At 40.1% G+C, this 26,022-nt stretch overlaps 1 protein-coding gene across 3 annotated transcripts in view; it reads right to left on the bottom strand.

Annotated features, from left to right (window-relative positions):
• Positions 1-348: 348 nt before the first annotated feature.
• Positions 349-26,022, bottom strand: part of LOC117403969 (SET-binding protein) — an 83,671-nt gene continuing 57,997 nt past the window's right edge. For all 3 annotated transcript variants that reach the window (XM_034925600.2, XM_034925598.2, XM_058996016.1), the window contains 2 exons: positions 21,127-24,586; positions 349-4,233 (listed from right to left, as the gene is read on the bottom strand). In XM_034925600.2, the coding sequence (XP_034781491.2) occupies positions 3,761-4,233; positions 21,127-24,586 (3,933 nt within the window). In that variant the 3' untranslated portion in view covers positions 349-3,760. The remainder of the gene's footprint in view (positions 4,234-21,126; positions 24,587-26,022) is intronic.

Genomic DNA, 26,022 nt, shown 5'->3' with positions numbered 1-26,022 from the left:
GTGGCTTTCAATAAACTCATTTATTATTTTCACACAATGAATAACATATTAACAAGGTCAACTTTTATTTTTTTTTAAGTGCTCTACACTGCTAACCAATAAAATGGCAGCAAAAAGATGAGCTTCTCTTTCAAAATAAAAAAAAGGAAATTAAACCAACAACTAGATCATGAACAAAAGCATGCCAGCATATATATATATATATAAATATATACGTGTGTATGTATATGTACCTATATATATATATATATATATGCCAAATATTTGCAATTTTAATATCCATACAATGTACAAAAATGCTTCATGAATTAAAAATCCATTACAAAAAAAACATATCAAACAATGTACAAGTTTTCATCCGTATTTAATTAAAATACAAATAACGTCCCCTTGTCTAAAATATGTATACATACAATCAAGTTGAACATGCAAAAGAAAACAAAACCCACTCTATTAAAAGAGGTTAAAAACACTATGTATACAAACTAAAATATGCCAGCACTGTTAAGAGCTCCGCTTGTGCTCCTGTAATATACAATGTTACATTAAAGTTTAATTTTTTATCTCAATACTTCATTTAGCACTTTATTATTGAAACAACATTATCTGTAAAAACTTGAATACACCTTTAATCATTTTAATACATAGCCTGTGTTGAAATGTGTGTCAGTCTGGACATTATTTTTCTCATTAGTGTTTCACAGACAGAACAGGTCCCAGCTTTGTGAGGAGGGGCCAGTCTCATAATTGTAGGGGAAGGTATCTCACCACATAAGTGGATTAAGCCTGACTCCAACGGCTCTGTTTATTCCCTGACTGATTTCTCTGAGCAGCCAATGAATATGGAACCGGAGTCTCCAGGAGTTCTGGAAGGCATCATTAAAATGTGTGTAGCTCACACACAAGCCCTCAGTTAACCCAGCTGTAAAAGGGTACCACCGGTGCCAACAAATTTGGGAATTACATTGTGGATGAGCCGTATGCTAGCTACATTTCCCCTCCTCTTTGCATCATAGCTACAAAAGGATGCACCTTGACTAGTGTTTGTCCATTGAGCCTATGAACTGGGGCAAGAGGGTTACAATAAATAATTACCACATTGTGGTTGAGCTGGGACTTAAGGTCTTTTTAAAATGACCTATACCAATGAAACAGTTTATTCCCAAACCAATCAGACCCAAACGGCAGATTACATTTGTGTTACCGCTGTACAAGGAGCAGAATAATGTGTGACACTGGGCTACTTGACTGACTGGGTAACTAGACAGGCCAAAAGGTATTGCAGTTTCTTTTAATTTCAGCTCTTCAGGAACCTTCAGGCTCTTGAGGACTTGTCATGAACCATATAAAAGGGGACCCATGTTTTCAATACATAGTTTGCATCCATGCAATCTAATCCAGTTTATATACAATATTTACAGTTTCACTTTTACTTTATGAATTCAATCTCAGATTAAGGCTCCACTGCAAAGAGGCCCTTCAGATCCTTTGCAGCGATAGTTGCAATGATAGTCACTTTTTGCACAACTTGCAAATGATTATTACTACATTTCATTATTTTTATTATTATTATATATATATATTTTTCAAACTTAAATAAGACCACTTATTAATCTTTGTGAAAGGGTGGACCCAAAACAAAAAGCTGAATTTACTGATTGATTTTAAGAATATTCCCATCTCTTGCTACCAGCAGCTTGCTGGTGTACTTGATGCATAGCAATCACAGAAGTGGGAACACCACAGGGCAAATACGATTGAGTATAAATCACAATGACCGGGACTGGGATCAGCAGCAACTTGGGTATATGGGGCTACATCTGTGGTGGGTGCCTGAAGTAAGTGCTACAGTAAAACTTGATTTTGAACGGGTTACTCAACTTCTGAAGACTGACATTTTAACAGCATGTTTTCTTCTGAACACATCATGGATCAGTGACTTAAAACTGGACGTCCAATTTTAGTAAACCTTTGGAATTTGATGCCTTGTAAAATGAACATAAGGCACTCCTTGTCTACTATTTATATTAAGGCTGAAAAACAAATGTCTTGTTTTCCATATATAAATACATAACTGTAATTGGATCCCAATGCTGGAGTCAGCACTCAAGGTAATACAGGGTCAATATTTCCAGCCTATTTTTAAATCAAATTGAGATTGTTGCCACAATGGATTTCCCTATTTTATTGCCACACTGTTGGACTGCCAGGGTGATGGAAGAGGGAGAACTGAAGATTATTCCATGTGTGGAATAAAATTAAACATTAGTTAATCCTTGACAAGCTTCTCTAAACTTCTGCTTTCTGAATCCGTAGAATTTGCTCACATTGAGTTGGCATTCAGTTTGACAGGGGAAGTCAACAGGACTGGGTCCTGCCACCTGTAGTCCTGTGCAATAGCTACTGTATCTGATCACAACAATATTGCTCTGTACAGCTCAACCAGCCCTAGACAAATGTACCACACAAGCACATCTCTAACAGGACTTGACAGTAAAACAGGTAACTATGTAAACTAATGAGAATATATAAAGGGAAGTTCAGGGTTAAATATCTTTAGAAACATGGAAGTGTAATTTCAGTTTCCTTTTTTTAAACTGTTGGAAGAAGCTTAATTTCACTTTCATTGATTATGTAACGTGTAATTTAAATCCTTCTCAACAGTCCCTAATTCTAGTATATGTTGGTTTATATGAGCTGGGTTAACAGTTTGGTTTTTCATCTGAACTCACTCCCCATCCCATCCCCACTACCAAGGCATTTCTACTTCTCTTTCAATTATTTCCCAAGGAAAACACATCTGTGTTTCATTAAATAAGGGGCCCTCTACACACACAGACTTACTGGAAGACTAAAATGGGATTTGTAATCAGGATAAACGGGTCCATCATTTTGACTCTTTCCACAAACATAAAGGAACCAGCCCAATGACAGAATTACCAAAAATAACTGCTCTAAACTCGACGCTCCTGACAATGTAGGAACCCATTTCACATAAATGAATGGATTGGGATGTTTTTGTTTTTGGAAACACTCTTGTCTTGAGTCACACCCAGCTCTATTTCTTTTTGGTTAAGATCAATACCCAACTTTCTTGTTCCAGGGTACAAGCACTCTTCCTTATTCTTCTTTTAAGCCATTAAATTAAACATACTTTCTGAAACCCATTATACAAAAACAGGCATGTACCGTCAGAAGAAAATGTTCGTATATTGGTTCCTATGATGCCAAAGTGACCTCGTTCTCCAGCAATTCCTTTATACTACAAAAGACTTTATGAACCAAGAAGAGGGTGGTTGGTGAATAGACATTCACTGAATGCACTGTGCTGTGACGAAGGGAGAAATGCAAGGCAATATCACTGAAGCTATGCAGTGTAAACTAATGATCATTGTTCAGATACTTGCTGGTTACGTATGGCATAGCCATTGGTGGACGATGAAGGAGAGTTCTGGAGTAGGGACACTAGCCATTTGCAGAAGTTTGTTCCATCATGACGGTTTGTCTTAAGATGGTCAACAAACGTTGCACTACTACTGAAGGTGCAACAAACATGTATAATTTATTTTTAAGGTAAATTCTTGTCGAAGGGACCAAGTTCTCCATTGGTGTCCTCAGAGAATGCCCGTACAATTATCAAAAATGGCTAAAGTGCAAGAAGAATTCAATGGGCAGAGTGCAATGTTGGATAGCCGGCCGGTGTAAGACCGGAGCTGCCATACTTTCTCCCAGTTACGGGGGTTTCTTCTTTCTTATTCCCTCAACATTTCCGTGGTCTCTTCAACCTCAATTCCTCCTGCTCCTTGTGCCGACGTTTGCGCCCCCTTCCTGATGGCTCCTTGGGCTGCTCCCTCGCCATGTGGACGACGGCCTCAATGGCGTCCATGATGGAGTCTTGGTTGGCAAACTCCAGAGGCTCGGGCACCAAGTGGGCACGGGAACTTCTTTTCCCAGGCAGGTCGACACATTTCTCCAGCACGGGCATCTGACCCATTGCTTCCTCCTCCGAAAGTAAGGACTGCTTTCTGGGCCTGCCCCTCCTCCTCCTCTTCACAATGTTGTTGCCCGTCTTCGCCTGTCGCTGAAGCCTCTTGGCTTTCAAGATTTTGTTGACGTGGTCCAGGTTCTTCTTGGTGGAAAGGATTTTGGAGAATGTGCACATTTGACGCACCTCACACTTCATCTCCTCAATCTCTTTCCTCTTGAACCTCTGCTTCAGTGGCGGACTAGGCTCTGCAGAGGGAAGAAGGAACACAGCGTTAATGTCAGAGTTAATCGGTTGATTGTTCTCAACAGATATTTAAATATCTCTGTACGTCTTTGAAGAACTCTGCAAGTTAACCGTCAGCATCATCAAGTGTTTAAAGCCACCCAGTTTCATTAACAGGCTAAGCTGTTTCATTCCTGTTTCACTGCAGATATGCAGATGCACAGTCATAAATCTTTTACGCACCTCTAGATTTAAAAAAGGGTCCCTCTTTGTTTAATAAAAAGACAAAGATCTAGACAAAGACATTGCCACATATTTGTAATGCACATGTTTAAGTACAAATGTATTGACTGAATACATTTATTATCAAAGCAAAACATGATACACTCTTCAAATGTATGTAATGTTTGGATTTTGGATAACATTCATTTACTGTAAGTAATAACACACGTTTCTCACTCTCTCTCCCTCCATCTCAGACTCACATATGTTCTTCTATAAACAGGACTCAAATTACTGCATTCCCAAGCCTGATCCTCATTAATTATATGTACCTATGAAAAAACTAAACTTCCATATGGATCCCAACACCAATCTTTTCCAAGGAATCACTAGGAACACAACTGCCTTGTTAAAAAAAATAAATAAAAAAAAAATACCATAATGACTATCATTACTTACGGTTGTGGCCAACACAGGCACTCTTATTTGAGAGAACGAGAACAAAATAACACTCCACAGCTGAATAAGCGTGTAGGTTTTATTTCACATAAGGACTCACAAAGGCCCCTGCTGTAATGACTGGAAACCCACAGAAATGTCTACTTCAGCCATTAACAGTGTTGTTTCAACAAATTATCTCTCAACATCTGGGGTGCAAATAACGTTGGTGTTCTGTGCACAAACAAGGCTGTGTATATGTATCCATTTATTTAAATAGGGCTGGTAAAGTGTGACTTGGGAATAACAGCCAAAACGGGTCCTTCTATAATCATTAGGACTCCAGAAAGTTAAACCAGGGCTTTGTGCTAGTTTACGACTGTAAGTCGTCCTGGATAAGGGCGTCTGCTAAGAAATAAATAATAATAATAAATAATAACATGCTAAAATCACCTGGCAGAAATATTAACAGACAACAGCATTGAGGATACCAGTATAACAGCAGTGTGGAGTAGTGGTTAGGGCTCTGGACTCTTGACCAGAGGGTCGTGGGTTCAATCCCAGGTGGGGGACACTGCTGCTGTACCCTTGAGCAAGGTACTTTACCTAGATTGGTCCAGTAAAAACCCAACTGTATAAATGGGTAATTGTATGTAAATATAAATGTGGGAGGCTATGTGGTCTAGTGGTTAAAGAAAAGGGCTTGTAACCAGGAGGTCCTCGGTTCAAATCCTACCACAGCCACTGACTCATTGTGTGACCCTGAGCAAGTCACTTCACCTCCTTGTGCTCCGTCTTTAGGGTGAGATGTAATTGTAAGTGACTCCGCAGCTGATGCATAGTTCACACACCCTAGTCTCTGTAAGTCGCCTTGAATAAAGGCGTCTGCTAAATAAACAAATAATAATAATAATAATAATAATAATAATAATAATAATAATAATAATAGTTAATACTCTATCCCAGGGGTGGCCAACCCTGGTCATGGAGAGCCACAATCCTGCAGGTTTTCTTTTAATCATCAATGGCTAAAGACCTGGAAAAAAACGTGTGTTGACCAATTAAGAAAATAATTGATTCAGTAAGTAACTGAGAACTCAGATGGAACAAAACCCAGAAGACTCTGTGGGTCTCCAGCACCATGATTGGCCACCCTGCTCTCTCCCCTATAGCAGTGGTCCTCACTAAAGGCTATTCATGGAGGGCCACAATATTCACTATAAAAACCATTGGGGCCTTACAAAAGGTACTGAATCTGGTCTCAAACACATCAACAGTCACCTAGTTCAGGTAGGCTTCAAATGTGAAGGCTGGTTAAAAGTGGCAGCTGCTTTAGCAAACTATGAAACACTCAAATGGTAGAATATGTAGCAATACTAAAATCAATTGTAGCAACTTCAATGGTGACTTTTTTGTAATTACAGTACCTTGATGCTGCTAGTGTTGTTTTGTTTTTATGTTTGTTATGCTTTTGTATGTGTCTTAGGAATATGAATGTCTGTGTGTGTGTATATATATATATATATATATATATATATATATATATATATATATATATATATATATAATTTTTCACTTTTTAAGGAAAGTCAGGCCAATTTGATTCAAACTCTCGAAGTAGTTACCAACTCAGACTTGCATAGAGCACATCCATTCCATTTCATTAGAGTTAATTGACTTGCATTGAAAACAGTTCCCTCTTAGGTGGCTAACCATCCCACCTGGGTTCTAGTACAGAGGCCCTACAAAAATATCTACATCACCACATGAACAAACTGATTTTTTTTGTGTATATTAGCATGCATTCTAAAACCATGTGTGCATAACTTGCAGAGAAAACATCTATCTTATCAACTCCCACAAGGGTGGTATGAACCTTATGTACGACTAGAAGTACATTCACGTAGAAGCTGTACACTCAAGTGATAAACAGAGTGGCTAAGAGGCACAGGTGATTCATTCGCTGCCTTTCCACTTCTGGGTTTTGGAACCAAGCCCAGACCAAAAACAGAAATTCTGCAGGCGCCAGCCTCCTGTGGAATTAGTTCACAGATTCAGCCTTGCCCTCAAAATGCTGCTAGCAAATGTATTCCATCTCTGAAATCTACCCTGAGTACAGCTGTCCTTGGAGGACTCCCTCCTCTCCTTCATCTCCTTAGATTGGGCAGGTTTCCAAAATAACTAGGCTTGCGAATTTATTAGAACAAAATGCATTAGTGCATTAGAAGTGTAATAGATAGAATGAGCAACGCAGAGCTGGTGTTGAGCCATACTCTTCTGTACATGTATTTGATGGGCGAGCTGTCTGCCTATCCAACTATTCCTATCACGGGCACAAGAACTATCACACACATTATTCTCCACCTTGAAAGTATCTTCTCCTCCCGCATTGGTACCAGAACACTCAATGCGTGACATTTTTCTTCACCTCTTGAGTTTTTCCCTTGTGTCTGAATAGCAAACTCCACATTCAGATGTGAGAATTGCTGCTAAATGAGCAATCCAACTTAATTTTGCGGCCACTGAAAAAAAAACAATACAACACACATTTGCGAACAGACAAAAAAGCAGTCAACACCACAAAAAAATAAATCAACTCTGGCCTGGTTGGTATGTAGATGGAAGAAACTCTTTGGTGTCTCTGTAGGGAGCACTGTTCCCTCCGATTTAGTATCCTACCAATGCTCCAGCTGTGTATCAGGGGTCACTGAGCACTTTCACACAATATATTACACTGAGTCCGACTACTACAGGACTATTAAAGAGCTGAGATGGCATTCTTCCAAAAGAAAGAAATACTTGGCATCCAGGCTTAATCCCCTACCCTGAACCAAACGTAGAGGCTTAATCCCCTACCCTGAACCAAACAAATAGGCTTAACCCCCTACCCTGAACCAAATATATTCTGGAGTTCAATTTCCCAACCTCCATTAGACGAGTGGTTGGATGGACAGGTGCCAACACACTGGTGCCTGTGTGACTGGCTCAGAGACAGGCTTCCTCAGACTATCACTGTTAAAAGGATGATGCGTTGGCAGACATGCAGGGGACCAACTAAATCAAGGCTGTCATTTCTGTAAATCTCTTTGTTCTAAGTGAATTGTTAACCTTTTAATCATAACACAACAAGGGTTGGGAACGGGCAATTATGCACTCCTCGTTCTGCATCTTTAACTTTCAGTTTCTCAACTAAATACTGCACAAGCATTTTGAAAATGAGAAAAGCTACTTTATTTATGCAACTAGATTCTCTTTCTTGTACAAAACAATTCCCCCTATCTGGCAACACAATGCTGCACATGAAAAATGCTGGGATGTGAGGAGTGTGAGGGGTAGCTAAGCACTGTATCATATGTCATACAGAAATGGGCATTACTGGGCTAATTATGTTTCATCTTTCTTATATGTATACCCATCTAGCTACAAAACATTTATACATAAGTGAAAAAAAAAAATTCCACAAGGTATAAATCTACTAAAATGTACCAACCATCTTTGCATCTCAGAATCAGCTCCAGGCTGCATAAACTAATGAAAACTCAGACAGTAATGGAAGACAGAACCAATACCCAGATAAGATGAAGTGAATCATCTGTGGCTCGGTCAAATGATGTAGAAAAAAGTTTGATGTTACAAGTTTTTAATATTTACTCCCAAAAGACACACCGCACTTTCCGTTAGAGGGAGGTCTTCGAATGTTTAATTGAATCCCTGCCAACCCATCTATTCTAAAGTGCCCTGTGGTTCTAGTCTGTGTGGTAGTTAAAAGCAGTGCTTCCTGCGGCGCAGTTTCCTTCAGGGGCCGGCCAGTGGTTTTAAATTGAACTAAGAGAGCTGTACCCACACTTAAGAGTACCCGTCAAGAAATGGAAAAAAATAAAAGGTATAGTTTAGTTGTATATTTATGTATTCTAGTCCAGTCATCCTACATTAGTATTCACACTGCAGTCGATTTTTGTCAGATGAAGACAAAGTAAAAATCTTTGCAGCCTGTATAATTCTGGAATAGTTCTTTTGACATTTTATTTCAAATGCTATAGCTGTAAGCAGTATTTCCCACAGCCCGTGCTCCCTCGATATCCAATAATTCAGGAATTCGGTTAATTCCGTGAGAGGCCACGTTGACAGTAAAAACTGTATAAAAAAGGGCCTTTCACTTATTCACCATTTTCAAGATAATTTTTTTTGATAAGAATGAGGGAGCAGTGTGATCAACTGACTTTTAAACACGCCACAGCTGCAATAAGCTTGTAGGTTTTATTTCACATAAGGATTTTAAAAATCAAGTCTGTACTTTTATATGTCCCCTCACAATTTCAATAGCTAATAGGCTCTGCTGTTGCTTTTATAATGAAGCTTTTTAAAGCAATAATCCTTAGTCATTTTTAATAAGGTGTTCAGCTTTTACAGTGCGGCTGTAAATCAAAGCAAAACATTGCCGGAGCATAATTTGTGATTCACACTGGGTGTCATTCTAATTTAATCAGAGTAATGTGTTGTACAACACACTCCTCTGTGGCATAACGGCAACATTTTCGTTATTTACACCTGCCTGCCCATAACTCTCGCTGATGCAACACAAAAAAGACATGGAACACAAAAGATTTCCGGTTGAAATGAAGGTCTGATATTACCTAGTGTACTATGTATCTTAAGATATGTATGGAAGCATTTTAAGCAAGGATTCAAGGAGGTTAAGCCATCTGTGTTTAATATGCCTCCGGATTACAGGTAACACCTGCTATCTGAAATGCTGTTTACAAAAAGGTTGTAAAATAAAAAAAAAAACAACATTGAATTATATTGAATAGATTCCTCGAGTTGCACTACTGGCAGTAAAGCAGGTGACAAGCAGTCATGGTTGCCAAACAGATCAGTATCACTTGCCTATCAACCCACATGTCTACATCTCATTCTGTAGGGTGAGCTGTCCAGTCATCAGGACTAAGCACTATTGAGCATCGGCAGGATATGCAGGACAGGAGGAAATGCAGACTATCAACACTTCTAGGTCAAGATGCCAAGCTACAACACTGCCGTCACAGCGGGGTTGGGAAATATACCTCCTTCAACATACTTATATATGTTCAGCAATGCTGTGTGTGCTTTATTCCTAATAATTTCGCATCAGGGATTTGCATGAGGCAGGGGGAACGAATCTGAGTTAGTGGAGTATTTTACAGCTCAAGTAAAGGTCATGTGTAATGACTGTTAAAGGGAAGGAAGGATCCATTTCCATAATGAGCGCAGCTGCAACATTCACCACTATATTGTTTAGTTTGATCCCCTGCCCGCCTCCACCTCTTATCTAAAATAAATCCCTATTCAACTGACACCCCCTTAGTGGGCATACTGATAGTATTCTCAATAGATTTTATTTTTGCCACTGCACTCTTCACGCCAATTTAAAAAGACAGCTTCACAATACAAAACAAAAATAAATAAACAACACACGATGGCTGCTCCGCATACAAATTGTAATAATAAACACTGCAGAGATTACCCTGATAAAATTCTTCATTTGCTTTTAAAATCTAAAGGGTTATAAATCAACCCTTCCTTCCTGCTCCTTGACCTCCATTAATCACCAAAAACCTTTTGCATGCTTCCTCTTTTCCAACAAACCATGTAGCAGAGACATTAATTTTCAAAAGGGACCATCACAAGCCATTTATCCTCTGAATCTCTACCTGCACACCATGTTTTTCATTAGGGACACTGATTTATGGACTTGCCTCTGCGCTCCCTCTTCCCTCTTGAATGCAGAGGCCTACTTCCTGTTGTCATGGTAACTGGAGCCCGGAGTTCAAGGTTAAAATATTCCCTGAACACATTTACTGTCAAAGCACAGATTCCAAACGTGTGTTTTTATTGACTTCTGAAGGATACTGAAAGGTCAAAAGACAGCTCTGCCACAGATCTCTGCTTTGAGGGCAAGTCAATATTTTGTGCTCCGAAAGGCTCATCGGATGTTTGAAGACCTTGTTGGTCAATTACAGACCTTGAGAGCAACAAGGATAAACACAGTTGACATTTCACCTCTCTTCCGGTCTAGTGGCTAAACAATATGCTCAGTGTCTCTGCAGCAGTTAAATATTGTACTGTCTGCTAATAAAAAAAAAATAAGATTCATGGGTCACAATGAGTAAATGCAAAACATAGGACCCTATTCACAAAACGTTAAGGACTAGCTTTAGGATTTTATTTTTTTAAAGCCCTGTTTTTATTTGAATAAAAGTGTAAATACACTTATAAAGTACTAAAAAAAAAACAAAAAAAAACTAAAAATACATTTGTAACCGTCTCAAAAACAGTTTGGAAATTAATTAATTCAAAATGGGCTTAAAAAAACCCCAGTCCTTTACAAAACATTTCTTAAAAACAGTGAATAGGACCCTTAATTGGTTTTACATTCATTTCTTTGAATAGTAAAGTATTTGATGTTTGAGTTATCTTGGAAGCCACAGGAATGACCAGAAACAATTCTAAAGATCTACAGATTGAGCACTACCTAGTTGCATCTGTGTGTGTGTGTTTAACATTACTATATAATTAAGTGGCAGATAACACCACTAGCAATCCAAATTACCACCACAAAAATGAAAAGTGAAGCATAAAGCAAAATATGTATTTCCAATTTCTGTTCTCTGTAAATTAAACTGGCTAACAGCATCAATCACAAGCACCTGCTTAATGCAAAGCCACAGAGAACCCCAAGCCAAATGATAATTAAACTAACATACTGCTTTGTGTGTGTGTGTGTGTGTACGTGTGGCCAGTTTGACAACATCGTCGCATTCTGTTCCTTAACTCTGCACTTGGGCAGGAAGTCATCAGGAGAGACGACTGCAAGGTCTTTTTTTTTTTTTTTTTTTTTTTTTTTTTTAATTTAGTCATTGCCAATTAGTTTTTTTTATTATTTTCTCCCCAATTTGAAATGCCCAATTATTTTTAGGCTCAGCTCACCGCTACCACCCCTGCGCTGACATGTTGTCCTCCGAAGCGTGTGCCGTCAGCCGCCCGCTTCTTTACACTCTGCACACTCACCGTGCAGCCGCCTCAGAGCTACAGCGTCGGAGGACAACGCAGCTCTGGGCAGCTTACAGGCAAGCCCGCAGGCGCCCGGCCAGACTACAGGGGTCGCTGGTGCGTGGTGAGCCGAGGACACCCTAGCCGACCTAACACTCCCTCCCCCTGGACGACGCTCAGCCAATTGAGCGCTGCCCCCTGGGAGCTCCCATCCACGGTCGGCTGTGGAATAGCCTGGACTCGAACCGGCAACGTCCAGGCTATAGAGCGCATCCTGCACTCTAGCGAGTGCTTTTACTGGATTCACCACTCGGGAGCCCCTAACTGCAAGGTCTTTTAATGAGAGTAATAGGCTCCTACCAGACAGCTTGAATGAGAAGAGAGCTATAAAGTAAAGACTAACGCTCACAATGAATTCCTGAAAGCATAAAGGTTTATAGCTCTTGCAGGAATCTAAGTTTGTATTGTGTTCACGGAGGGAAGCCGCAGATTTCCAGTAAGAGCTCCTAACAGTTGTTTGTGTATATATTTTATTATACAGAAAAAATCATAATACAGCATGACATTACATTCCACTAGACCAGTCAGATCAGTCACTGTAGAATAACTATGGTAGGCACAAGCTACAGCTATGGCCAAAAGCTTTGAATCACCTGAAATCTTAGGACCGAGACATAATTAAAAAAAAACATCATGTGAATCAAAGAAACCTCAAAATGATATCGCAAAAGTATACCAGAAGCCATAATAGTAGTACAGTATTTCATGTTAGATTTCGAAATGTCACATTTTTCAATTGTCAGATATGGAAAACTACAAAGCAGTGTGTAATTGAATATGTTAACATAAGCAGGCTTCATTTGAATTTATGACGCAAAATGTGCTAATTCTATAGGGTGATGCAAAACTTAGCCATAGCTGCACTATGGTTTAGTAAGATAGTATAGAGCAGTGTTTCCCAAACCAGTCCTGGGGACGCCCTGTGTCTGCTAGTTTTCATTCCAACTGAGCTCTCAATTACTTAACTAGACCCTTAATTGAATTGCTAATTAGCTGTATTAGACCGTTTTAATTGTTTTCAGCTCTTAACAATTGCATATTTCAAGTTAGCTATACCATTTTATAAGTAACTTTAACCCTGCAACTGTTTAAGAACTGAAAACAATCAAAAAGGTCTAATTAAGCAAATGCTCAGTTCAATTAAGGATCTAGTTAAGTAATTGAGAGCTCGGTTGGAATGAAAACCAGCAGCCACAGTGGGTCCCCAGGACCGAGGTTGGAAACCACTGGTATAGAGCATACTTTTTGTATTGTTTTTTATCTACAATGCTTTCACTGGTTGTTAAGCTCAGCTAAGAGCTGATTTTCTGGCTAACCCCTGCCAACACTTCACCACTAAGATCCTTCCCAAAGGCATCAAGAGGTGGATCACACTCTCTCATCTCTAGTGCTGTAGTTCACTCCGGGGAACAAACAACAAGATGACAGCACAGAAAAGCTCTAGAGAGATGATGAATACCAGAACTAAAACACAGGCAACCGTCTCCAGAGGACACACAAAGTACTGTGCGAACTTTACATCAAAAGTACCAGCAGTCCTTGAATCAATTGTACGTGTGGTGTCTGATGTGCAGCACAGCACTGGTCAAGTGCATGCATCAAACGGCAGCCTAGTTAACCCTGTGAAGCACTGTTATCTTGTCATAGCTACAGGGCAGCATGTATTCACATACAGAAACGAGCACAACACTTTAAAATAACAGGAGACAAATCACTGGGAGTTCAAGCGAGTGCTTTTCACTTTTCATACTTAGGGCTTGATTTTAAGAGCACGGTAACTTGGTAAAAGGTGTGCGCATATTTACTTCAGCATGTACACACTGAAACAGCACAAGAAGTTTAAATGCAAAAGGAAAGCAGATTTATACTTTTGAAATTGATACATTGGTAAGAGCTGTTCATTGCTTCTACTCCCTTATAAGTTCACACTCCAAATGATTCTCATAGAAATAAGATTTCACGTTTGACAGGAGTGGCTTCAGCACCTTTACCCTTGTTTCTGTAAAGGCCAATGAGGGAAGCATGTATGAGGCCTTCATTATCAGATTTCACTCAGACATCATGTGAGGTATGGTCTGCTGGAGACTGGCAGTCTTTCCTTCAGTTTTGTACAAATTATTTCGACGCTGTGCCTCATTTCATTTAACCTTGCTCCGGCTGTTTCTCGCTGTCGGTACATAATTTACAAGTAGGCTTCGTCTTTTATACAAATAAATGATCAAGATTTATGCTGTGATCTCAGCTCGTTATGCTGGGCAGCTCCTTGTTGACAGTAGAAAGCAGAAGCATTATAAATGGATCCAATGGTAAAAGTGGAATGCAGTTTGCACGAGGGCATTACCACAGACCCAATCCGTGGATCGATAAAGGCAGAGGTACAGTAGATCACAAGCATGCTCCTGGAATGACTTCCTCTAAAGACTGAAAACTTTGTTACTGCAATTTTACTTGATGGTTCCTAAATACACAAGGTGGAATATCTGTCTGGCGCAAGCACATTTTATGAAACGTTTGTTTGAAATCTAACTCCTTTAATAGCAAATTAACAAATAACACATATTTTTTATGCCCAGCGCATTGGCCCACTAGTATTTCTGGCTTATTGAGAATATTTCTTCCCTGCAATATGCTAGATAATTAATGTTAAAAGTGCAGTACTCTGTCAAAACAAACACTAATGTACCAAGTGTGCAGTTTCCTTCACAATTTAGATATTACATCAAAATTAGGCAATGGGAATAATGGAATACAACTGTGTACCAAACACGAAAACAACTTTAAAAAAAAAAAAAAAAAAGTAAACTAAAGCACATGGAATGTGAATACCCACAGCCGAAGGTCATGTCACTGGCACATTTGCATGCAGTAGCGTAACACTGCAAATATGAAATCTGAATCTCAGATGCATCTCAACATGGCAGCGCAGACACAGCTGCTAGATTTACCCTCCAGGGATGTGTAAAAATAGAACTTGACCAGTTGTTTGGAAACAGCACAAGTACTATTATATATTAAAACTGACTGAGGTCAAGATCATATATTTCTCAAGTTGAACTGGCATATTACTCACAGAAACAACACACACTCACTTACCACTGGATGAGGTGTGAACGACTCTTAAAAAAGGTCCCGTCAGTTGAAAATGAGTATGTGCTGATGGCTAGACATGAAGGAAGAGCATCTCATTTGAATTGAATTTGAATTGAACCCACCCACAGGGCAAGTAACCCTGGACACCACAGCATCCTCAAGAGAAAGATCTATCAAAACAAGTGTGTGCGTCACGCCTAATCCAGTCAACCCATTACAATCCTAGTTTAATGCCATTCCATTATCCAAGCGTTACGCAGAAACTGTCCAGCAGAGGGACACACAATCAAACATGTTCAGGACCAGAAAGATGCTCTTAAAATGGAGAGATCAAGAAGACACACAGTCAACACAACAAACAATGGCAAGAAAAAAACAAAACACGCAACAACTAAAACAAACCTGCCTTCTGGTTGGTATTCCATGAAGAATGTAGCAATATGTACCAAATAATCCAAGATTTAAGACCTTTACTTAGAGGAACAACACTCCCAATCAGACTTCAAGGAAAATCTGTCAACACTTAGAACAAAACCTAACCCAGAACAAATCAGAGATAAGAATAAAACAGGATGAGGAGGAAGAAGACGATTGATTACACCCCTGACCCAAGATGCACAAAGTACAACAATTGACATGCTTTCCAGAAACAAAATCGAGAATGTCTTCTACTCGACATGTTTGTCAGAATTTTGAGGGAAACGTCCCACTGGTTGATCCACTTGGGCTGGGTTTGGTGGTGGCAGGGATGAGACGATTGCTGCAAAATGTCCCTTCCTCCTGCCTCTTGCTAATCGGATTGTCTTTGGGTTTTTTGAGAAGCTGTGTCGATTAGCAGGCACTATGCTTACTTCCTGTTAATGTACTACCTTGCAGGGAAGCAGTTGATTGACTTGTGCCATGTATTTCAAAACTGGATAAAGCATTTTAAAACATAGGAAATTACAACACTCTGAATAATGTTAATTTATTGAAGCAAGAGGTTCCCACACCTTGGTCATTAGACAAAATTACTGTATTACCTTAACTATAGAATTAGACTTTACCTTCCTCTTCAATCTTTTATTTTTTTTTTATATATATATATATATATATATATATATATATATATATATATATATACACACACACGATTTAAATTGTGTGTTTGTATTTTTTTTTTAAATTAATTAAAAGACAGATGTGAAAAAATGCTATCTACATAACGGATAATCCTACAAAAAGAGAAAACAATTTAGTCTCTGCAATTTTTCTTAACAAATGACAGTCAAGGGCACAGCTGTGGCACAATTTTCTATGCATGCATGTAAAAAAAATCCTTTTAATTTTAACTAGAGTTAAAATTCTGTGAAGTGCAGAGAACGTATGTGATTCAACTCCCCCCTCCCTCTCCCCCAAGGGAGTGGGAATGTAATCTAACTGAGCCCTGGGCTTGCAATTCCCCTTCAGTAGAGTAGGCCAGATTCATTAAACTCCTGGCTTCTTTCCAGGTTTTTTTAACACAAGGAGCCTTTATTACATTTCTGCAGAAAATAAATCAGAAAATGAGTGAATCATATATCTCTGAGAGGCTGGTGCTTGGGGGGAGAGCTTTAAATAAATAAATAAATAAATAAATAAATAAATAAATAAAAAGTCTGGTGTTTAATTTATCTATCTATACATATCACATTTAAAAGTAAATAGATTTTTTGTTGTTGTAGCTCTGAATAACCTACATCTGACTGGTTACATACTAGTCACTATCAGAAAGAGTTCAAGCACCTAGCAATCAATAAACAGATATGCCCGCTTCCTCTTCTGGGAATGCATTCCAGCCAGATATCTCAATGTACTTTTATAACTAACAAATGTTACAATTACATTTTAAATATGGCACCACTATTCTAAAAGCAATTTTCAAAATACCAAATAAAAAACAAACAATTGTCACAGACAACAGTTTGTTTCTGGAATTGTATGCAATTCTACAATTACATAATTGCACTAAAAAGTTGCACACAGTTAATCATGCACGCAGTTATTCTTTTCATTGAATACTTTTTAAAAGCTGCTATAAGGAGCCACAATTTTAAGTTGATCTATGGTATATTACATAACTCATAATACATCATAGTTTTATACCACAATACTCTTTTATACAACACAAGCAGTGTTAGACTGGGGGGTGGATGTGGGTGGACTATTTTTGGCAAAACGCCATTTTTCACACTCCATCTTCATTGTTATTTATCTTGAATAGTAGTCTATTTTATTTCTCCCTAATATTTCATCGTTTAATGTTCCCGACGCAGTTTTTCCTTGTAGTGCGTGTGCTCTCTGGAGCTCTGGAGCACACGCAGTCACTGGAGTCTTTGTGCTGAAATTGATAAGTGGCAGCGTGAACTGGTTTTTAGAGGGCAATTATATTTTATTTTTTTAAAGAATGTTATCACATAATAACATGTGTCGATTCAGTTAAGACATTTGTATTTTTTTCTTCCAAAACGGACAAACTAAACAGACAGACAGACTCGATGAAAAACAGCATTTACACTGCCTCCCTCCTTCCTCGATTCTGCGTTCCTAGTAAGATCTCTCGATGTGCTGAAAATAATTGTGAAAGCTTATAATATAAAGCAAAAGTTATGTAATATCGTATCGGTATTTACAGACACTGTTTATAAGCTATAATATAAAGCCTTCCATTCTTTCATTTTGTTGTGTTATTTTTTATTTGTGACCTGCTATTTTGTCCGATGTTTTAAATGTTTTTCTTTTTCTTTTTTAACCCTATGTGGTCCTATGTCAGACCAGGTCCGACATTACAATTTTCTCTTTCTGGTCCAATGCCAGACCCTGTCCGACATCATCAAAAAGACGTAAAAAACAGGTCTCTAGTCGTGAAATTGAGGGGTCACCGCGAAATTCACCTCTTAGGGGCCAATGCATTCAAACAAGTACAGAGAGGGGGAAAAAAAGAAACCTCGTTTAAATGAACTACTGCGTAACGCAAGCAACGCAAACTACGTGTCTTCCTTCTGTAGACAGCCCTTTTTAATTCCTTCACCGTCCCGTGTGCATTGCACTTAAGCAAAAAACAAACAAACAAAAAATGTCCACAAATAATATTTACACAAAAAAATTCTCCAAAGCGGTTAACGTTCTTGTTTACTATTCAAATGACAAAGTTTTAATCAGCCTCTCTTTACTGCTTTTATGTGATCTGTACTGTGCAGTAGGGGGTGGGACAAAGTTGGTGCTGCACTGTTTTGATTCAGGTTGCTAAAATCTAGTTTTCAGCATTGGAGGTAAAATAGTAGAAATGGACGACAAAAAAGCAAAGTTTATTTTGGCTGATGATCGTTTCAAGATATTTCCCAAAGAAACTGTACATGCTGCCCAGTCCCTGACCACATTCCGGCGCCTCCTTAAGACTCACCTCTTCAAACAGCACCTGTAGAACTCCTCTGTTGTATCCTGGGACACTATCACCCTTCATTTAAATATGCTTTATTTTGCTCTTATCTGCCCCCTATTTTACTGCATTTAATCCTGTACCTCAGAATATTGTAATCTGCCAAGTGTTTAATCTGTAGTATTTTGTACTTAATCATATCCTGATGTAACTATCACTATTTAATCATATCCTGATGTAACTTTCACTATTATCTGCTGTATTATTGAATTGTGGTTTGTCACACTTGAGAATTATTGTATTTCTTGTTCTTATTGTATGACTTATATTGTAACACTTGAATATATTTGTATTTGCTTGCGATTGTACGTCGCCCTGGATAAGGGTGTCTGCTAAGAAATAAATAATAATAATAATGCAGACTGAGGTAATTGTTTTGCATACAATGTGTCTCTGGAGAAAATACGATCGATCGCTATTTAGCTTCAGAATCACACATTAAACAAAAGGCTACTACAGAGGCTGCTAAACAGAACGTAAAATAAACAGCTTTCAGAAACCAAAGTGGAAAGTCAGCCCAGACAAAAAGTATTCCTGTATTCAAGTTAAATCAGTACTAAAACGATCCAGCACAGCCACCTCGCTTCAACCTGCTGCTTACTTTTTCGCAGTTGGAATTTTAGACCTGAATAGCCATGTTTTCTTTGTTTTGACTCGGTACTAATAAAATAAATTATTGGATGGGACAAATAATATGAAAACGAACGTGCTGCATACATTGCCTTTATTAAAGTATGCCAGATGCCCGAGTAACCGAGATTTTGGGCGGTTTCTAATCGATATCCGCATCTGTATAACTTGGCAAAGATTTGCCTTAACTTCCAACCAATTCAGTGGATGCAGAACATGCAGTTTCAATGTATGGGCAAGTCAACTGCAGGGGGATGCTGCATGCTTGCCTTTAACAAATGACAGCACTCTGTTTCATTAAGGAAGCAAGTACCACTATTTTTAGGCTCTATAGTGCTCCAAAATGCTGTCTACTTAGGTTAATTTAATGTTTAAACAGGTCCGCAAAATGTCAGCGAAATCCTAATTTTATTCCGCAACATACCCATGAAAAATACGTAAATTTACCGCGATTTAAGTAGACCCCAAGTTATAGTAATAAAATAATGACTTGGATCGCATTATTGAGGAGTTTGGTGATAAAACGAGTGATCAGAAGATGATTTATCGGTATGCACGACTATGAAGAGGTATGTGAAAAATACAGCGAACAAGGGGTGGGGCGGGACTGGAGATGCAGTACTGAGTGTCCTGTTGATATGCAGTGCCTTTTAAACCTGTTTTACTGTGAAAACAATACTTTTAAACAGCGCGTCTAAAATAAACTGCGCGTGTGAAAATAAACTGGACCTGATGCACCCGAGGCGCGCTGTAATGAACCGCAAAGGGTTAATGATATGCATTCTGTTTACTTGTTTTTTATTTCTGTGATCTGTGGTGTCTGTATGGTCTTTATAGCTGTTATTGCAAAAGCACTTTGGGATACTATATTATATGTAAAAACGGCAGAAGTGTTTGGCTATTGTCAGATTTCTTTTAAGCTTTAGTTTTTATTTGCAACCTGCAATTGCATGGAATTTGTTTATGGCTTTTTCTTTGTAAAGAGCTTTAGGATCCTTATAATGAAGGACATTATCTAACAAAGATTATGATGACCATTATTATTATTATTATTATTATTATTATTATTAAATAAATAATACACCAATGATGGAAAGCAGGAAGGATGTATTTTATCGCAGTGAATATGTGATGTCAAGGCCTTGTTAGTTGCCTCTCTTTTTGTGGACAATACATCTTTGTTCTCTGGTTTTAAATAATCATTGTCTAACATTTATTTAAACATTATACCAAACATTTATTGTATTTAATATAATAACTGTTTTAACTTTTAATTGTTTGTTGGGACCAGTTAGGAGATGGTTTCATGTGGGTACATCCGGCATTAACATTTATGGAAATCCAGTATTGCACTGAATATAGCCTTGCAGCTGAATAATATTTCTCAAGAGCAGGCAAGGATAGCCCTCCTAGTTTAGAGAGTGAGGGTCTCCTTTTCTTTATTCTGGGCTGGGAATAAACATCTTCCCATCCAACTAAAAGTATGATTTTCATGGACCCAGGCTCTCCACTGAATATCTTCATCTTATTAGGTGTAAAATTAACTGCGCTGGCTTTGTCCCTGGACTTCACTGGGGGCCTGACAGGTCGCAGAACCCCTTGCGCACAGGAAAACGTCCACTATTTTCTGTAGGAGTCTTACCCTGAACACAAGCGGTCATACATTTCATGTGATAAAAATGTTATGACAACATGTGACCATTGGATACCATTGTGATGTCAACCAACATTCTGCCTCATGAAGAAACAGCTTTTTTTGCTTTTGAGTTTAGTTGTAAAAAGTTTGTGATTGTAAGAGTATGAGATTGCTTTTATGATGAGTTATCTTCATCTGAACCAGGATAATCCACTGCAATAATGCAAAAAGGAAAACAAAGCAAAACAAAAACAAGTGTTGGATGGAGACACTGAACTTTGTACTTGTATTAATGGCTCAAGGCATTTAACTAGCATGCAATATGAGCAATAAACATTTTAGATATGTTCTTACTTGTTGATGCTGCTGATGGGGAACTGTACATCTTCTCACTCTGGCTACTCTTAAATGGGCCCATGTTTTGCTCCCGATACACCCCAAAGCTTTCCAGGCTCCGTCTCCTGCCCCCAAGGCCAGATTCACTATCCCTGGAAGCTTGAACGTCCCCGAACAAATCAGACTCCTGTCTGCTCCTGGTGCTTTCAGAGTGCCGCCGGCTGATGGGATCGTAGAAGTCTCCAGCTGGTTCGGCTCGGTCTCGAGAACGCTTCCATTGCTGGGACTCGGAGAGGGACAGCATGGAGAGGGTGTCTACTTCAAATATGTTTCTGGAACTCCTTGGCAGCGCATCTGTGTTTTGCTGGTGTCGCTGCTTCTCCTTATGTTTGGGCAAGGAGGGTTCTTTGTCAGACATTCCTAGTCTCTCGCTCAACAGGTTCAAGTAGCTGGGGTTCTTGGCTCCACTGAAGAGTCCCCCAAGATCTTCCCTCTGCGAGCCAGAGAGCTGGTCTTCCTTGTGTTTGTGTTTGTGCTTATGTTTGCGCTTGTGGAGGCGGCCACTAGGCAGGCAGCTGCCCCCAACCTTAGGAGCCCCAAGGGTGGACTGGGCATCACCTATGCCAGCAGAGGGCCCCTGGTGGACACCGTGTTTGGTCTTGTGTTTGGCAGCGGCAGTTGACTTCACATGAGCACCAGAATGGAACTGGGGAGGAGGGACTGTTGGTCTCATGAATGGGGAAGTTGCTGCACCAAGGGTGTGAGGCAGGTATAAAGGAGTTGGATACTGACCATAGTAGCCCAGGTTCATCATATTGGTTGCAATAGGCATCGACGTATAAGGCATTGCGTAGGGTGCATAGTAATTGCCGTTGGGAATTGGGTACCCAAACCCTTGGAGGAAAGGCATCTTTGTCATCGGCTCATTGGCTTTGGCTGGCCTGCCACGTCTCTTCTTGGACTTTACCTCGGAGTTCCTGCGAAGGTAGTGCAGAGGGTCATAGGGGAAGTACGGCACAGGGTAGTAGTGGTCGAAGTTGACCCGGAAGATGCTAGGGTATGAGTTTTCATGATAGAAGGTGTAGCTCCGGTGGGAGACACGGAAGACCTGGAACTTTCCAATAAGTTCTTCCAGGTCAGCCAGAAACTGCAGGTCGTCTCGGCTCTGGAGACCCTTCCGTTTACGCCGGTGCTTCTGCTTTTTCAGACTTTCGTGGGACAGGTAGGTCTCTACTGCTACCGCAGTTGCGTGCTTAGGGCAGTGCCCTCGCTTGGCTTTGTTGCTGGCCTGTAGTGCAGCAGCAGCAGCTTCTGAAGGATCCAGGGTGCAGAAATCAAAGGAGTACCTCCTGCGGGATGCTGGACCTTTCTCAGCCTGATCAGATGTGCTATTGTTGTCCGTGCCAATCCCACTGTCACTTGGAATGGTCTCCTCACTGTGGGACTCGCTGATGGGAGACAGGGTCACCTCCTTTAGAGAAGCCACTTCAGAGAGATGGGAAGGTGAGTTGGCCATAAGCCTTGGAGGAGAAAGCTTCCAGCTGCTGCCATGCAAGCCCTTCGGAGCTTTGGTGGGTAACGCACTGATGGGCTGCAGGTTTGGCATGGTTTTAAGCTCCTGCAAACTGGTCTCAGTGCTGGCAGGGCTTAGGTTCCCACCAGGCCCCACAGCTTGGACAGCAGGTGGCTGTGCTGACCCAGGTAAAGGCATCCCAGCTGTGGGCTGTGGGTTGGAAGGCACTGCTGGGTTCTCATAGTGTCTTAAAACAGGCACAGGGTGCTTTTCACTGACTTTGTGCTCTTCTTGCTGGAGCTGCACCTCGGCTCTGGGCTTTCTCCCCCTCTTTTTGCCGATGTAGATGGTCCCTCGCTTGCTCACATTAATCTGCTTGCCTAGCCGAGCTTCAATCGTTGATGCCACAGTGGAAACTGCACCTGACATGGGGACCTTAGACTTCATAGCCAAGCTGCTGCTGGTGGTAGAACAAGACAGGATCTCATTTAGGATATTCTTTCTTTTGACCATTTTCATCTTGTTAATTGTCCTGATGGTTTTCTTATCTAGGACACCCAAGTTCCTCACTTTTTTATTTAGCTTCATATGGTTCGCAGGTGCCTCATTTGCTGAAGCAATCTGTACCAGCTTTGCCAAACTCCTTTTCTTCCTCCTTTTCTTCACAGCCCCTGGTGGCTCCCGTGCAATAGGACTTATAGGACTGGTAGAGGTGCCCTCATGTATAGTCTCAACTGTTAGTAGGGGCTGCTTTTTGGGCCGTCCCCTCTTCTTCTTGACTGGAGTGATGACTGTCAGACTGTCTGTGTTGGTATACAGTGGGCTTGAGGGGGTGATGGGAAAAGCTGATGGTGGTTCTACAACAGTAGTCAAACTGCTGCTGGTAGTCTGGAGGCTGGTATTTTTCGACTTGATTGATGTCCATCTCTGCTTGGCCTTTTGCTTTGGACGTTTGATTTCAACCTGCATGCTCCTGGACCTACCAGCTTCCAAAAACAGTTTAGGTCTCCCAACAGCTCCTTGTTTTCGAAGTCTGCTTCTACCATTCTCAGTGGGCTCACCTTGAGTCATTTCAACAGCTTCAGGCTGTCCTTCTTTCTCCTCAATTCTGGATGTTCTCAATTCCTTCTTGTTAAAGCAGGTGGGAGACGAGTCTAAAAAACTCTTGCTGCCTTCATCTTTTTCAGCCAGCTGAGACAGAGTCTTTTCTGCTGAATTCTGAACAGGGAGTTGACCTTTAAATGATCGGCGATATCTCCTCTTCCGTCCTGGTTGCCCTATGGAAGCCTGTGTCTGGATAGAAATGGACCCCCGCATACTATCTCCCTCCTTCTCCTTGCCATTCCCAGTGAAAGCACTGGCTCCACTCGGCAGCTCCCTGGTTGTTTTATCAGGCTGTACATACTTCTCTGTGATATTCTCTTGGTTCTTACCCTCAGACTCCTTTGTGGCCACATTAATCCACTGCCTCCCCAGGTTCTGGGATCCAAGGCCCCTCATTGAGTCCTTTCTGCCATACTTTCTCTTGATGTTTCCAAACATTTGTTCAGCAACCTCCTGTATCACCCTCTTGTGATTCAGCATGGAAAGACTCATCCCAGTGCTTTCAGGCTGGTTGGAAGCCTGTGGTATAGAACCCATTCCTGGTGTCCATATTATTGTGCTGGAAGTCCCAGTGCGGAATGGACTAGCTGCAGGGCTCCCACTGGACTTATTTAGCTGTTGTTTAGGTAGCATGGCCACGGTGTCTGCAGCAGAGCTCTTACTCATTCCTGTTGTTTCTCCAGTAGGTTCCGTTTCTGTCACAGTACCCTGGGAGTTGGATCCCCCTGCTGGTGTTGTGGACCACTCCAGATGATGTGGAGTGTTCTTGGACTGGTACTTTGGTTTCATTGTTTCCCCAAGGAAGTCTCCCTGAACTTCTCCTTCATTCTGCTCAGGAGGTTTGTACGGTTTTTCGTAGATCTGTTGAGGAAGAATAAAAAAAAAAAAATGAAGCTTCTTGGATCTGGATTTTTACAACAGTAGTTTCTAAGGCAGAGGTTAACGAATATTAATAATACAATTATTTTATTATTTACTTTATATAGGATACATCTGCAATGCTAGAACTGTCAATAACATGACCGTTTGAGGTACAGTTGAAATTATGTTTTGTGATAACTTCTCCTCTTTGCATTTCATTGAGCAGAGCAGGTACTTCTACATCTGAAGTAAAAAAACACTAAACAAAAAATGTGGACACCTACCCATACACCTGAGGGAAAATAAAGAGAAAGGCATGTTGCTTTTTTACAACTGATCACATAGCATATGCAGTTTGTTCCAACAGTAATTTAATATCATGTCCAGTAGCTACAGTACACCGGCCTAATTTAACAAACTGTGGCAACATTAATTCATATACTGAAAGGTCGGTCTATTAGGTACCGTTTTTATCTGTTGCAGCGTTAGGGTCTTGTTTTCCAGGAATATTGATTGGAGTTCCTTCTAACTGCTGTGTTGTGTTTTTTCCCCCCCAGTGATGCGAAAATCCTATTTATTTACCGATAACAAGCACTCAACTTGGTCAGCCACTAAGGGTGTAAATTGTTTAAACATGAGTAAAGTGTCAAACGTTTTTAATTTTGCTTAACCGTTTAAACTTTGTCAGAAACGTGCAGGCCAAATATTAAGAACAAGAGCAAATAACGGCTACAAGAGTCCCCCCCCTCACCTGTCTACTTCCTATCTTTGTCACATGGCATCATTGTCACTGGACATTCACCTCCCAATGGCCAGCATGCTTTTGCTCACGTGACTGCTACTGATTTACATGACTGCTTGGTATTTACTATTCAACCTCCAAATCTATGTTACACGGCAAACCAACAGAGAAAATTATGGAGTTTTTTGTACTTTACCAGAATTTTTACACGAGCATCAGCATTGATGATGCACAAAAACAACCAAGGACATGACCTCGGTGTCCTCATAGTTAGTTACGGCCATGCTTACGATGTGTGCCTCTACTACTGGTGCTGGATACCACGCAGAGGAGATGGGGCCCAGACAAACAGCAATGTAAGAGTATGCTAGCAGTGCTAGGAAATACGATAAACACATGAAAACATAACAAAGGTTGACTATTGAAATGATCGCAACTGACATGCAATCAATTTCAATTGTGGAGGAACAGGATTCAACAAATGAATGTCTTTTGTTGAGCCAGATTACAGAATGCTGTGTTGATGGGTTTTTTTAAGTTTGCACCCTACCGAGGGAGATGTCAGTTGAGTTTGCAACTGCTCTTCTGAGACCGAGACTAGAGAGATGTTTAATATGTTTTTTTTTTGTTTGTTTGTTTTGTTTTTTTAAAGACAGAAGATTGCTTACATTTTAGGTTTATCTTTTGGTGTTCG

Source organism: Acipenser ruthenus, chromosome 1 (genome assembly GCF_902713425.1).
Source record: "Acipenser ruthenus chromosome 1, fAciRut3.2 maternal haplotype, whole genome shotgun sequence".
NCBI lineage: Eukaryota > Metazoa > Chordata > Actinopteri > Acipenseriformes > Acipenseridae > Acipenser > Acipenser ruthenus.
Note: the sequence above shows the minus strand (reverse complement) of the source record. Positions and strands in the feature narration are given on the sequence as shown.